Source organism: Ambystoma mexicanum, chromosome 8, assembly GCF_040938575.1.
Source record: "Ambystoma mexicanum isolate Mex_15411 chromosome 8, UKY_AmexF1_1, whole genome shotgun sequence".
Lineage (NCBI taxonomy): Eukaryota > Metazoa > Chordata > Amphibia > Caudata > Ambystomatidae > Ambystoma > Ambystoma mexicanum.
In genome coordinates this window covers 25441873-25457065 of record NC_090929.1, presented here as the reverse complement: position 1 = coordinate 25457065, position 15193 = coordinate 25441873, and the positions used below count along the sequence as shown (strand labels likewise).

The 15193-nt window shown below is 47.6% G+C and overlaps 1 protein-coding gene across 2 annotated transcripts in view; it reads right to left on the bottom strand.

Moving 5' to 3' along the window:
* PKN3 (protein kinase N3) overlaps window positions 1-15193 on the bottom strand; it is a 436492-nt gene that overhangs the window by 21315 nt on the left and 399984 nt on the right. For both annotated transcript variants that reach the window (XM_069609180.1, XM_069609181.1), the window contains one exon: window positions 7200-7280. In XM_069609180.1, the coding sequence (XP_069465281.1) occupies window positions 7200-7280 (81 nt within the window). The remainder of the gene's footprint in view (window positions 1-7199; window positions 7281-15193) is intronic.

Below are 15193 nucleotides of genomic sequence, written 5' to 3'. Positions count from 1 at the left end.
ACCTTTTAACCCTACAGAGGGTGTGGGGTAGGAACAGGTATGTTTGCGCAGACCCTGTACTCAGACCACTTCAGAAGTCCCTGAAATTGCTGAGCCACCATGTTACGTGTCTGGACTCTGTTGGAGCGTCTATGAGTTGCTAGTTTAGAGGTATTTCTGGCATCAGGATCTGGGCCCTGCTAGTTAGCAGGTCTGTGATCTGGTTCCTGGCACTGGATGACCCTGGCACGATGAACGAAGGGCTGCCACATTGTCAACACCCTCAGAAGATCCCCTGGGACACAATGCATGAGGAGATCCACAATGGCCACTGCAAAAAAATGGCAGAAGTTGCCCTTTGGCCCGGAAATAAAGAAGCTGGCCCTGCGAGACCCCATGCTGTGCTGGAGAGCTGCAACTGCAGGCGAGGCCTCTTGTTTCAAAAGTCAAGGGTCTGTGAAGTCTCAAGTTGAAACCGTTAGGGAAGATTTCTCTTGTAGCAACTTTCCCTCCATATTATTTAGACCCCCCGTCCCAAATGTTTTCCTTTTGTTATTGGACCTGCCCTGACATTTTACAGTGAAGTGAAGTATTCAGCTTCACTTCTCAGGCCTTTTGATAGTTTGTTATCGGGAAACAGATCAGTCCTTCAGACTATCAGTACTAGGAAACTGTTTCCCCTTTTTACCGGTTATGCAGTGCAGTGGGGATAATGTGTGCATCACCCTTTTACACTTGGGATTTATGGTTACTTTTGTATGCTCCTAAAGACAAGCTGGTGGCGGCAATTTAAGCTTTACCAACTTTGAATTATTTTTAGTATGCACATTTGCTTTTAAAGCATGTGGTTACTAAACGTCGCCACTGCCCTCAAATGGTTGCACCACGCGATTTTGTGCTTGTTCTTTGGCCATATTGTTTGGCCTTCTTAGGTCAGGAAACCCTTATATGGTCATCATTCGCCCCCCCCCGGGGGGGGGGGGTGGGGGGTGGGGTGTGTGTGTGTGTGTGTGTGTGTGTGTGTATATATATATATATATATATATATATATATATACACACCCAGGATGTCGGTGGTACTGTCTGGTTCCACGCCACATCTGGGGCGCCAGAGAGTCATGGGTGTGGGGCATGAGTGAGATCCACAGTGGTCCTTGATTGGACCACTGCTGGCTGTTTGAATGGTACAGATCCTCACCATTGGTGGGCTCGGACTTGCTTCCAGCCAGGATGAAGGGTAAGAAGAGGACTCCTGCAGCCACTTCTTCAAATCAGCCAAGAATCCTGTGTAAAACTAGCAGCCGTCTAAAGATCCGTGGATGTCTCCCGAAGAGGCCCAGCCTTCTTTCTTGTGATTGGCCAGGTGCAGCCCTGCTGGACTACCTGATCTGCAAAGGCTCCGAGCATTGCTTCAACCCTTGGACTGGTGGGACCAACCTGTCCCAATGCATTCACGAGGATCCAGCTGTCTTGAGCCTTCGGAAGTGTCCCTGGACCACCAGCTGGACTGACCACCTCTCCAGTGGGTTACCTCAGAAGAATCGTCTCTGGACCTTTGGTTCGCCAGCTCGTGCCACAAGTCACCTTCCTGCCAAGTTTCAGCATCCGGACTTCAAGGGATCCTGCACTGGAAGGCCTTCGACTGCGACTGGAGAGACGCCTGCCATCGTCGCTGTGTGGTGACTGTATGTAGAAGTCACTTCCCTGTGTCCAGTGAGGTGTCCAGAAGAGTCCTGCATTGATGAATCCTGCTTGCCCTCTTCACCAGGCGTTGCATCCTGCACAGAAGCCAACCAGAGAAATCCTCGGACCCGCAGACATCCTACACAACAGCAGGAAACACTACCTCAAGCAACCCCAAGTCGACCCATTCAGTCAGCTGGAAAAATTGGAGTCAGAGAGTAAGTAATTGCAATGCATTCACCTCCCCCTGTCCTCCGTAGAATAAACATTGGTTATTCCATTCCATCGTTTTTTGATCGCCAGATCGAAAAAATTGTTTCTAAGAGTTAGCAATATAATTTTACTGATCTGTGACATTGTTGACTATCTTCTGGAACATTTCACCACCACAAGAACTCTTCCTACATCAGCCTCTCTCTCCTAAGAAGAAGCATTGTGACTTTTGGGCAAGGCCCATACATAATAGGGATTGGACTTATAAAGTCAGGGCAATATTCTTGTGAACTGGTTTAATTCTAGTGCATAACTACGTACCTCCTTTTTGTTGTCTAAATTATTGTATGCATTTCTAAGAACCAAAGGGGACTGGATATATATATATATATATATATATATATTATATTTGATAATTGAGTATTGTGTTATATTACTACCTGCTTATTTCATTTCCTAGTTTGGATTTTGGGCCTAGAATAAATATAATATTTTTGTATTTACCTGTCTAAATTGAATTATTGTGTGCTTCACTGTGTGGATTCTTTGTGGACCCCTGACCCCACTCACTGTCTCCTTAGACTTAGTCTTGACCACTCTCCACACTTACCTTGATTGGGTTTGGCTAACCTCCGAGTTCCCCTGTTCACTACAACTAGAGTGACCTCCTAAAATCTTTCCAACAAGCCAGATTCTAGAAATCCATCTGAACAGTGACCGATGTAGCTCACAAGGAAGCGGTCAGCCCTCAGGATGGTTTTGGTATCCCCCCAAAGGCTTCTACGGCAGGTCTAGCGGGGGGTAGACTGGTTGTTCCCACTGGTACAGGGGAAGAAGCACAAATGAAGGTCGTCTGGAGATCAGCAAAGTAGCAGGGCTTCTTCTGGATGGTTGAAGACAATGCGAGTCCCCGGTCTTCAGCAGAATGCCCCCCTTCACATGGGTCATGGATCCATCGAAGAGTTGATGTATAGCTGCAAAAGTCCCCCCTTTTATCCCTGGGAAGCCCACCTACAGGTAGGACCTGCACCATTCAAACCAGCAGAGGCTGTTCAATCGGACAGCCTCTGACCACCACATCTACCCAGACATGGCTGCGGACCAGGACAAGAGCAAACCAGCCCCCACATCCGGCCACAAACATACACTGTTACCTTGCCTGGGAATGCTGATGCTTTGCCTGGGAAAGGGCTTATCTATGAATAATCTGGCCCTGGGAGGGCAGGAATAAGGCTAAAATACAAGATGGCGAAAGGACACAGGCAAAATCTCGTGGCACGGCCACTTTAGAGTATATGCTACGCTAAAAGGCAGTAAGTGGTAACATTCAAAAGTGCACGCGAGAATATAAAAAAACACAGTAGGAAAAGATCTGCTGCCACCAGTCTATCTTGGTCACATCATGCAAGTAACCACAAAGTGATATGCATCTCACTGTAAGGTGATGTGCGCAGTGGAAAATGACCAATGAATGACTTGAACGGAGGACAGCATCCCCCTACACTGATAGCCACTGAGACCCTAAAATAGAGGAACTTAGCAAGGCCAGTAAAGCAAAAAGGCTTTACTTGCTTCCAAAAGTCAAGACAGGTTCAAAACAGCAAACTGTTTGGAGCGTTGGGGGAGAGGAGGCTCAATAGATGTCTATGGCGTGAAACCAGTAAAAAGAACATCTTTCCTAACGCCGGGGTTCGACATTTATGGGGAGAGGAGATAGCATGGATCGTGTGGCACAGGTGGCAAGGGGACGGGCGATAGCATGGATCGCGTGGCACAGGTGGGAAGGGGACGGGCGATGGCATGGATCGCGTGGCCCAGGTGGGAAGGGGACAGGCGATGGCATGGATTGTGTGGCACAGGTGGGAAGGGGACGGGCGATAGCATGGATCGCGTGGCACAGGTGGCCAGGTTTTGCTGGCTGTCTTTATTGCTGATCTTATGAATACCAATAAGAAAAAGACAAACAAACAAAACATGTACATGCAGTCCTTGGATCTCTCCTACCTGAGGTTCATTATATGGTAAAGCAAGCAGATGTCGAGAAACGTAAGTGCACAATATCAAGTGGTGGCGCCGGCAGCCCATGTTTCCACCTGCTCTTCAGGGGAGACATGGTGGCCTCTATGAGGAATACGAGGGTGTCCTCACTTCTCTTCCCAAGTTAACTTCCTCCCAGGTGGCTGGGGAAATACCATTGCTTGAGGATCCCGACCCTAGTGGTGGATATGCGAGGGAGGATCACTTGCGGGAGGGGAAACTTGGGGAGAGAAGAGGAGGACCCAACAGATGAGCATTGGTATCCCCTTTTCCCTTTCCTATGGTAGAAAGTATCCCCCAGGTCTTTGTAGTGTATTGTGATCCCTTTCCTCTTGGCAAACTGCCTCCCAGAAACTCCACTTTAGTACTGAGACGAGGAAGAGGACTATGGGGCACACCTGCGGACCAACCAGGCATGACCCCATAATGGAGGGCTCCACGGTCAGGCAATGAAACTTAATGGCTCACACCTGAGCCTAATCAAAACATTTGGCAGGCATAAAAAACCTGCCAACTGAAGCAAGAGAGAGGATCTGGAGAGAGAGAGAAGCAGACTTGGAAGCCGTAGAGTGAAAGAAAGGAGCAGAGTGGGACAGAGCTGTGCCGAGCGGGAGCAAGAAGGATGTTCAGGCCAAAGGCTCCTGGTATCCCTCCTGTTTGGAGCACATCGCAGAGGCTGTGGGGCCATGCCGCCTCCCAAACACTACAAGGCTCCAGAAGCCTAACAGCGCTGTGATCAGCTATCGTCTGGGAGGGGCAGAGCAGTGTGCTTCTGAATGCCAGAAGAGCGAGCGGGGCTAGCTGAAACTGACCGCGGAAGAGCGGAACAAAACCCTGATGCAGAGCCGAGGAGCCCAAAGGAGTTGCCAAACCATACCAGTGAGTGTTGCGACGGGAGCACTCGGAACATGGCACTCTGGTCTGGCAAATATATGTGTCCGAATGCCAAACAGCCAGAGAAATGGTAGAGCTGGGGAAGGCAGACAATGTATCTTTATGAATACTGTATGAAACAAACACTACCTTGTCTAAAACAAGATTTGGCAACAGCCATTACGAGCTGTATGAAACAAACACTACCAAGAGCAAGTGGTAACTATGTGAGAACCATTAGCCAGAACCAATTAAAGTGTGAAACTAGTATGGGCCAGGGCCCTTTGAATGTCTGTGGCAAGGCAAGCTGGAGAACTGTGAAGCCGTGTGGGCAAGAGCCTATGAAGGAGCTTTCTAGGATATGCCTTGGGGAGAGAAGCCTGTAGAAAGCATGCTAATCAAGGAACTTTATGAGATAGCAAAGCCCAGTGGGTGAAAAGGACACCAACCAGAAAACCAGTTGCCTGACCTGTAGTGGGTGGACCGTGCGGTCCGACAACTGCATCTAGACAAGGTGTACCTACTGTCATAGTGAACTGTGTCATGAAGCTTGCGGAAAGAAATCTCTCAGACCTTGGAAGCTTGTATTATGAACTTCAAGAGAAGCTTGCATTTTGAACTTTAAGATAAACTTGTGTTGTGGTGCTCTAACAGGAGGGGCTGGGATGCACCCCCTGCCTACTGAAGATTATTCCTAAATTAAAGGCCCTCATTAGGACTCCGGCGGAAAACCATGTTGCTGTTAGCACCATGGTCGATGCCGGAGTCCGCCATGGCGGAATGGGGAATTACCACCCCATTCCAAGGTTGGCGGGGCAGTAATTCCCCATGCCACCATGGCCCTTCCCCATTCCCATTATTGCCCCGTAGGGCATAATGGGAATGGGGAAGGCGGTAAGTACGGTACCGCAAATTGCAGTACAGTACTTACCTCAAGAGTCCCTTTGCGGGCCCCTACTTTAACGGCTGGTCTAGACCAGCTGTTCAGATCAGGTCCCGCTAAGGGAGCCAACACCTTTTTACGGCGCCGTTACCCCTTTAACGCCAGGGTCCTAATGAGGGCCAAATACATTGAACCCCTTCTGGGGGCAAAAGGTTCTCGAGTCGCGAGGAAACCTACATCTTGGAGAACGGAACCCCTGAATGTCATTTGTTGAATTAAAAGAAACCTTATTTCAGACCGTCAGTCCTTTCAACGTGGATCCCTACACATTTTAGAGTTTAGAAGTGCGGGCATGGATAGGTTTTAGGCGCAGACAGACTTTTTATTTAGTTGGACTTCCTGACATAGACTGTCCTTAGTTGTTGTTTGGTAGGGAAATCCCACCTTAGGATAGGGCAAGATAGGCATTTAACCAACCCTTTTTAATTTCTAAATAAAAGTTTATAGCCAAAACCTTATCTTTGCATCTGTGTCCACTCACTGATGCCTTCAAACCTGATACCAACAGATGATTCCACAATGTGAAAGCTATAGACAGACAGACACAGACAGAGTTAAGGTCAGGCTATTATGCTTCAGAAGCACTGTCTAGTTATGGGACTGAAGTACATTCTGAATACATAGAAACCGTTGTCGTTGCAGAATTCTGGTGCCAATAAATGGCCTTAGCAGGGGTCGGCAAGCTACGGCTTTCCAGCGGTTTTGGACTACAACTCCAATGACGACTCATCATTGACTAGGCTGGGAAGGGCTTGTGGTAGTTGTATTCCAAATCATCTGGAGAGACAAAGGTTGCAGATCCCTGCCTAGAGTATACTTCCCAAGTGTAGGCGTCTCAATGACTTTTTTCCCCTATTAAAATTTTTTAAAACGCTTCAATTAACTCCTCAACCGAAAACATACTCCAACACAGGCCAGCCATCTTTACAAACTGCACTTTGTTTAACAAAGAAACACGTGTACAGCTTAGTGGTGCATGAACTTTGACTAGTCTTCTTTCCGATACCCTTTTAGGAAAACAAAGGATATACACTGGTAATTTTCTTTTTTTTAACACATTTTACTTGTTGGCTTTAAGAGCATTTTTCAAAACTCATACAATATTGGAATACATGACTACTAAGGATGCAAGGTGAAGAGGCCCTTTGCTGCTTTGCGTTGGCGTGAAGGAAATTCTGGCTAAGAGCCATCGGGTAAATGGAATGGGTTCCAGGCTTGAGCTAGGAGCCTCTCTCTCTTGGGCAGTGTCTTGAGGAACTTGAGAAACCAGCTGTTCCTGAGGCTGGCATTGACACTTGAGATGCTGGACCCCTGATTGCAACCAGCTCCGATCGGGAGATGCCACCAATTACAGCAAGTCTTCAACATCAATATAAATTTGGGGTACATAGAAACAAGCCCCCAACTGAGTAGCGTCTGATTATCTTTATGCACAAGTCTGGAAAGGAGAGCACAGAGTTTGCAATCCTACCTGAAAGAAGATATGCGCTTTGATCTCTTCTGCATCCCCTTCCCCACTCCCCAGCCTTCGCGTTGGGTCTTTGCGCAGGAGCTGGAAGACAGGAATAAAAAGCAGTGACATTAGTCTGAAAGATACAACCCCAGGAAGGAAGAACCAAGGCAACAACATTTCTCAAGAGAGATCGGGCTCATGCCACCGAACACCGTCTAATACTCTCCCCTCCACAAAGCTCTCAGTCGACTAAGAGGGAAAAATAACTTCAATGCTGGTGTGAACTGCCAACCCTGTGTCATCTGCGGATTTCTCACTAATAACCAGCAGAATATTGTGGGACACGCCCCATTCCTCCCATACACCACTGCCCCACCACAAGTTCTGGCTGCTTCTGTTTACGGCCCCCGTGTATAGGAGGCCTTTGGACTATCTAGAAGTGACTTTTAGGACCTCAGTACAAGTGTGCCGGTCCGGAAAATATGCCACTAATTCTGGCTCCGGCATTTTTCCGGCCCGGCACACTTCAAGTTTGTAGGTGGGGGCCTCAAATCTCCCAGCGGGCCTGACCAGCGGGGAGTTAAGGCCCCCACCGGCAAACAAATGCCCGGCAAACAAATCCCATGGGAATTTACCGTCACTCCGCTGCCTGTAATACCCTGGTAATACCGAGATATTGGGCAGCAGAGACGATAAAGGCAGGATTGCCGGTATCCCGGCGAGACACCGGCAAACTTGTAATCAGCCCCTCATAGTCTTGAAAAATGTGCGACTCGATCCAAAAAATTAAATAAATACACCTTTGAATGTCCACGATTTACTAGATACAATTAAGTTTGGTTTACAAAAACATTAAGATTTAAAAAATAATTTTACTAGCCTACAAAAATACACCTATTGCCATTGAGAATTATTTGTTTACTCACAAAAATAATTATTACTCCCAATTAAAAAAAACAGAGTAAAACATTCCATACCTAGGCAGTGGTTGTGGGTTGCTCGGGTGAGTTCAGAGGAGTAGGAAGTGGTAGACCAAGAGACCAGGAGGAGGAAAGACAGTGCACTGGAGTGGGGGGCGTTTTGGAAAGAAGGGGAGGTACTGTGTAGTGAGTGTAAAGTGGGTGAGTAGTAAAGAAAATGTTGAGTGAGTGGAAGGGGAGAGGGAGTGAAAGGGTAGTAGGGCTGAGAAGTGAGTAGTAGGAGAGGGAAGAGTAGCAGAGGAGAGAGAATTCACATTAGAGGGTGGAGGCAGAGATACGCATCTGAGGGACAGAGGAGGAAGAACCAGAACAGAAGGTGGGTAGAGATGGAGGGAGGAGCGGGAGGAGGGAGGAACAGGAGTGTAAGAACAGGGTGTGAAAGGAAGGAGACAGATTGGAGCTGGAGTGTCTGGAAGGCAAAAACCCCCAACCCTCTAGAACTAATCTCAACATGAGTCTAGAGGCAGCCTAGGAAGCCCTGTTAGGGAGAATTCTCATGAATGGCTGATTTCCCTTACCTAATGAGTCCCTCCGCAGCTTTGCTGGATTACTAGGGTTTATTTTTTTCACCTGGTAAGAGTGTGAGCCTTTTTTCCCACTCTTACATGTGTTTTGCTATGTGTACTTCTACTTTTGTGTGATCTTGGACACTCGAGCCTCAGCTACTCCATGTGCACCACTTTTTGTGTGTGTTACACAGCACCTTCAGTGCAGTGACACAGGGTTGTCTTTGAGACTTCCCACTGACTCTATATTTCTGTGGCTGACTACTGTCCCCCAGAAACAGGTAAAGTTGCCATTAACTTTATATAGTCACTTTAAACCACAGACCCAGTACACCCCATCTTACATGGGGTATTGTAAAGGGTTAACTCTTATCCCTTTTTGTCTGTGCCTCTTGGAGCCTTGTTTCGCTCCCTTAACATTAAGACTTGGCTGGTGGCAGTGGTATCTACCCTACCTTTTCTGCCGCGATTTTCTTATATAAACGTGGTAGTGTTTTAGGCTATTATATTAGCCTCGAACATAAACCCGCTTGACCAAATACATTTTATTTTGGCTCCAGCTGGGTTTATTCGCCATTTCTTTTTGTTAAAGTCTTTCTCGTGTTTCTCTCTGCGTGCCAAACCGGGAATGATTCCTTTGTTCGCCATCTTTTCGCGGGCTTCTGCATAGAAGCCCTCCTTAAGGCGCCTGAAAGTCTAGGTAGGCAGGATGTGAGGGAGGGATCTTCGGACCCCTGCCATGGGTTCCCTTGGTAACCCAAGTCGCACTCTTGTCTGATTGGCTAAGGGGACTGGCCTTGCCAGGCCAGCCACGCTGCTGTGTGATTGACAGCCAGGCTGTATGAATGGGGGAAAACTGCATAAAAAGCAGGTCTCTGGGACTGGAAAGACACAGTCGCCACTGGAACGAAAGAACCAACGAGGAACTGGAAGAAGAGGACCCCTAAAACGACTGAACCGCCCGGTGAAGCCCTGCTGCAGGTCCGAATCGCCAGAATCCGACAGAGAAGATCCTCCAGGAAACATATTCCCTTGAGCTGGTGGGACCAACCAGTTGGCCCAAACTACAAGCTAGGACCCCTCCTCTGGTCGAATTCGCTGTACAGAGCTACAGTGGGCCGGATAGCCAGGAAGGTCGGACCCTGCTTGGGTTTTAAGGAGCACACCTTTTATTTGTTGTTTTGCTCTGCTGCTGGTTTCTTCCCTGGGTGGCGCAGGACCCTCCAGTCTTCCTACTTTGTGTCAGTCTGACAGTCGCTTCAGGAACTGTGAGCCTGCAGGAACCACCAGGAACGTCCGCCGCAGCTACAGCTCCCTCTCCGTTTTAAGGTACTGTGCAAATCCGGTTGTCCCTTCGGTCAGCCGTGGTGAAAGTGTTTGAAATCTTTCTCCAATCCGAGGGCTTTTCCTTCTCTTCTATTTCAACTAACTTTTCTACCAACCAACCTCGCCCGGAATCTGTGCCACAAACTTTATCGCGAACTACCCTGAACTGTGTGATCTTGAGCAAAAGACTTTTGACCCATTGACTTTGGCCCTAAGCCTTTTCTAGCTGATCACCTCACTGTAGTCTCTCTTGTTCAATTGCCCTGAGTACTTACCTATTGGTTTTGCCTAATTTCTAATAGCTTTGTCTTTCCTTCACTTTTAAATTGCTGGAGTGCCATTTTGCTCCCACTTCATGTTGTGAGCTTAACTTGTGTGGAATTTAAGGGAAGTGGTGTGGTGGATTTATGATTGTGATTTTTAACTTGCTGAGAATAGTGAAATGTTATACAACTGTTGAGTAAATAAATATATATTCTTTTACTTCGATACCTTGAGTCAGTGTTTGCCTGAATCATAGTAATTGCTGTCCTTTATGTAACTATTTGCACTGCTCACTTACTCTTGAGACAGGTCTGGCTGCTCCGCTACTGCTACCACTGTGTAGTACTGGTGTGTACCAAAGGTGAAATTGTACTGTCACTTGTAGTCTTAATTGTGTGTAGTGTTCCCAAAGGGTACTGCATATAATTCTGCCTAACAAGCCCTCAAGGGAGATTAGACAGATAAGGCAGTAGCCTTTAGGCTCTCACTAACAGCAGGACAGAATTTAGATAGTCAAGGTTAAAAAACTCCAAATACTAACATGGGGACTAAGGGCGCCTGGATTAGGGAGGGCCCTGCGTCTTCTAGACGAGAGAGTGAGGGAAGGCCCTGAGAGCCCTTTCAAGCATTTCTAATAAAAACCTTTGAATTAGCTTTGGGAGTTGATACATTCTTAAGGCCACCTGTGCCAGAACGCGCTACTCTACGGCAAATCTCAGACTCTGTGTCCCAGAGGTTAACAGCCCGGCGCCAGACCCCACTCTGAGTGGCTGAGGATCTTGCCACAGGTTGACCATTTAGGAGGAATACAATGAATGAAGGTTTAAAAACCCTGATCAGTGGAAAAGTAAAAGCCTGCAAACTTGCTGAACTCCCACTGATGAGGGAATGTTTCTGCCTAGCCAGTTAACCAGTAGAAAGATTGTGGGCCACTGCGACCTCTGGTGTTTAAGGGGCCCAAGACCACCAGTCTACTATTTGTAGGCACCGCCGTCATGAATGAGGCCTCTTTGCTTGCGCAGTGGTATTGTCCATCAGAACTATTTTTACCTTCACGGTGGGCAGAAAGGATTCCATGATCAAGCAGATGGTCTTCAATTTCAGCTCATTTAAGCAGGAACGTCAATGCAGTGGGTGTCACAGATCATGTGCCGCCAGAGAGCCCAGTGCGGCTTCCTACCCATACTCTGAGGAATTGGTGGTGATATTGACCTAATGATCTGGAGGGGCAAAGGTGGTCCTAATCCGGAAAAAAGAACTCCCCGAACCACCTCTGCAACTCCTCTACAATGAGGCTCGTGATAGGGGAGTTGGTTGACAGGGAAGCCACTTCCTGGCTGTACAAGAAACTCACATACAGTCGAGTTCTGCACGTTCTCAGGCATGCCATGGACACTGTCTGCACAAGAGGTCACGATGCCCATAAATCTATGGTACCACCAAATTGTGCAAGAAAAGTGGGCCATGAAGTAAAGGTGCATTTGTTGGAATGTCAACACACACTCTCATATGAGAACGGCACAGCCTATTTGGACATCTAGAAAAGCTCCTCCAATGGATAGCCTCCAAGTGGGCATGCATTAAAACTCTGCGATCATAACAGGTTGAAAAGAACGAACACTTGGTGGACGAAGTCTGACGCTGCCAATAAGGGAACACACAGATTCCTTGACAGCTTAAGGCTGCAGCCACCATCACCATCATGGTGGTAATGGAGTGGAGCCTACCTCAGATTGCAGGAATTTCCTGCAAGGTTTCCAGATCGGGATATGAAAATATGCATATCCAGTTGATGACGCACAGACAAAACGCTTCTGAAGACCCAAGAGTGTGTATAACTCTTAAAAATGTCACATATTGTGAATCCCAAATGTTATTAGATTAGCATCTAAGGCCTAATAACAGATACAAATAACCCAAATAGATAAATGACCCGCAGTGACTTCAATTAAGTCTTTCTTGTAACTATCGTCATTTGCTCGCATCGGTTTTGAGGAATTATTGGTCATTCTTTCTTTTGGAACACTATTTCATCTCAATTACATTTGAGAGCACCCTTGCTTGGACCACTCGCTCCTAGTCCTGCCTCAACATTTCCATTGGGGCTGGGTGTGGACTTTGACAGGCCCTTGTTCTTCATCTGCAGCTGTTCTTTGTATTCCTACTTGTGTGTTTAGGATCATTGTATCGCTCCGTGACCCACAATCAGTTCAGCTCCGTGACCCACAATCAGTTGGGCTTCGGCTCATGGATCAAAGGTCCAACATTCTCTAGAACCGCTGGGTAATGCAGCACAACAGACCTGGACCCTCACGCTGTCACCACATTGCTTTGCGGTCGGGATGAGGATCTTCAGTTCTAATGCAGTGTTTGCATTTCACCAAAGAACATTTCTCACAGAAGCTAAAATGTTCTAGCGTGGTCACCTGTGTCCAGAGAACACGGTTCCAGAAGTCTTGTGGATTATGTATGTGCCCTTTGGCAAACAGCAGGCAGCCATGTTTCTGTAGAGCAGTGGTATCCTCCAGCCTATCCTCAATGAACTCAATGTTGTTTATTTTTTCTGCTATTTGAACTGAGTGGCCTGCAGATCCTGGGATGTTACTCGGGGGCTTCTCTGCAACTTCGTGGATGGTTTGTAGATTTGTGGTTGAAGAGAGTTTTGTAGGACTATCGCTACGGGGGGTGACTGTGTTCATGTATTGCTCCATTCGTAGACTAACCAGTCTGACAGTGGATTGATGGAGCCCCAAGTCTTTCGAATTTCTGTTTTTTTTGCCATTCAAGACCGATTAACACCACTACCTGCTTTTCTGAGGCCCCCAGAGATTTACTTTGAACGTGGCATGATGTGTTTCCACGCTGCTGCGAGGCGAAGGCCAAACAGTCAAGTTTCTGATCTTTACACAAGGTAGTTCCTACCAACCCCACCCCATATGATATACCAAACAGTTTTAACATGGCTAACTATCTACTTTGAAATAATAGACAGGTTTGCATATACTTTTACCCATAGCCTGATTCTTAATTACTCATTGTTTGTCTAATTCACTCATCATTGTGTTTTGAAAAGACGTGGGATTGGACCAGAGGGGTACTCCCGCCACAGATCTCCAAGCAGGTACGGGGCGGCAGGGAGCGGGCTGTGATTCCAGTGCACTGCCACATGGATCGATGCAACACTTGCCCTGTGAAATGTGCTGTCAATCACAAGAACACACAAAAGAAGACATCAGGCGTAGCACCCCATGGAACAAAGAGCAGGGACCACAAGCCGGCAGAGGGACCACAAGCCGGCTGAGGGACCACAAGCCGGCAGAGAAAGACTAGGAGCAGATCATGAAGAAAGCCCCACACATTCCAGGAAGGGAACCCCACTGTACCGGCTAGCAGATGGAATTATTGCTATTAAATGACCGCCCGAAGTGGGATGCAGTAAGATCTGGGGTACTACAGTAGCTACCTTTGTGCGGGAAGAACAACTTGTCTTTCACCCAGGAATGGGTATATGTGCATTCAGTCCTGGCACATAGATAATGTCCAGGAGAGATGACCCTGGAGAAGACCCAGGCAGCTGGCAGCTGTGCTGAGGCTGAAGGGTGGTTCATTGATACTGGACGCCATCCAGCACAAAAAAGAGGGCACTGTGATGGGGAGGCTTCAAACCCTTTATTGCCGCATAGTAGAGCCCTGATGAGTGAGGGGATGACCACTGTGACTGCTTGGACACAACTAAAAGTCTGGGTCTTCTGCGTATCCCACTCTTTGTTAAAGGACCAATGGACCTGCTGTACAGCATCACATGGAAGGTCAAGGGCCATTTCTTGGGCCTACTGGAGGAGCTTTGTTGACTTGTTAAATAGTCGCTACAAGATTGCCAGCAGGATTTCTAACAGGAACATTTCTTATTTTAATTGAAAAGAAGGGGAAGATATGCGCAGAAATGTCTCAAGCCTGTCCATGTAAGAGCAGAGTAGTCCTCAGGGGAACCATTAAATATGATTTTATGGCTGGAACCGTCAGGACAGTACAAAACATGGCTTCTTCACCGTCATCTCATCGTTGGAAGAACCCCTCCTCCAGATGCAATGGAACCCTGTACCAGGTGTATGAGACCCACTGGGATGGAGTGCATGGGCTCACAGGATTAGTGGAGTTGAGCAGGCCCAGGCTGTGGAAACTAGTGTGGCTCTGGGATCCGGTACAACAAAGAATACCTGGGAACGGGGAAGCTGCCCCTGGAAAAAGGGGACCACTCTAAGTGGGAGGGTACATATGAACATTAAATATCACTGGTGCTGCACAGGCAGCGATCCGGCATGGAGGCATCCGTGGACGGGTCTTTGGGGCAGTCCTCCTACAGGTAATTCTAAAGCACGCCCCCGCCCTTCATCTCTCAAGTAGGGCATGATAGGCACCCTGCACATCGACACTCTTCAGGTTTTGGGCGCTGCTTTGAGTGGTTCAAAAGAATAGTGCCTTATTGCCACCACAGCTTCGGCCTGACTGGGTGGATGTGGACAGGAAGGAGAAGGAGGAGCAGGACCCACCGATGGTCTTCAAATCCACAAAAGTTACTTCAGCAAAAAGCTTTGTCAGTAGACACATGCACACTCCCATGTGCTCGGCCCTCAAAGGCTCTTTGGCATCAGTGATGGACTCGCTGGAGGCCTCAGGAGAAGACCTAATGAACTGCTCTGATGACGCCTCAGGTAATGCCCTGGTGAAAGATCTAATCAATGTAGGCTTCACGGCTTCTTCACGCCTGCTCATGAAATGCAGTGTAGACCTCTGCTCGATCTCACCTGGCCTAACAGATCACGCTTAAGGGATACACCTACAGTGACTAACTTCACATTTTATTGTGGATATAAGATGCAGAGACTAATATTTGTAGATTCTTCACAGTATAGATGGCTGCATTTTGTGCTGAATC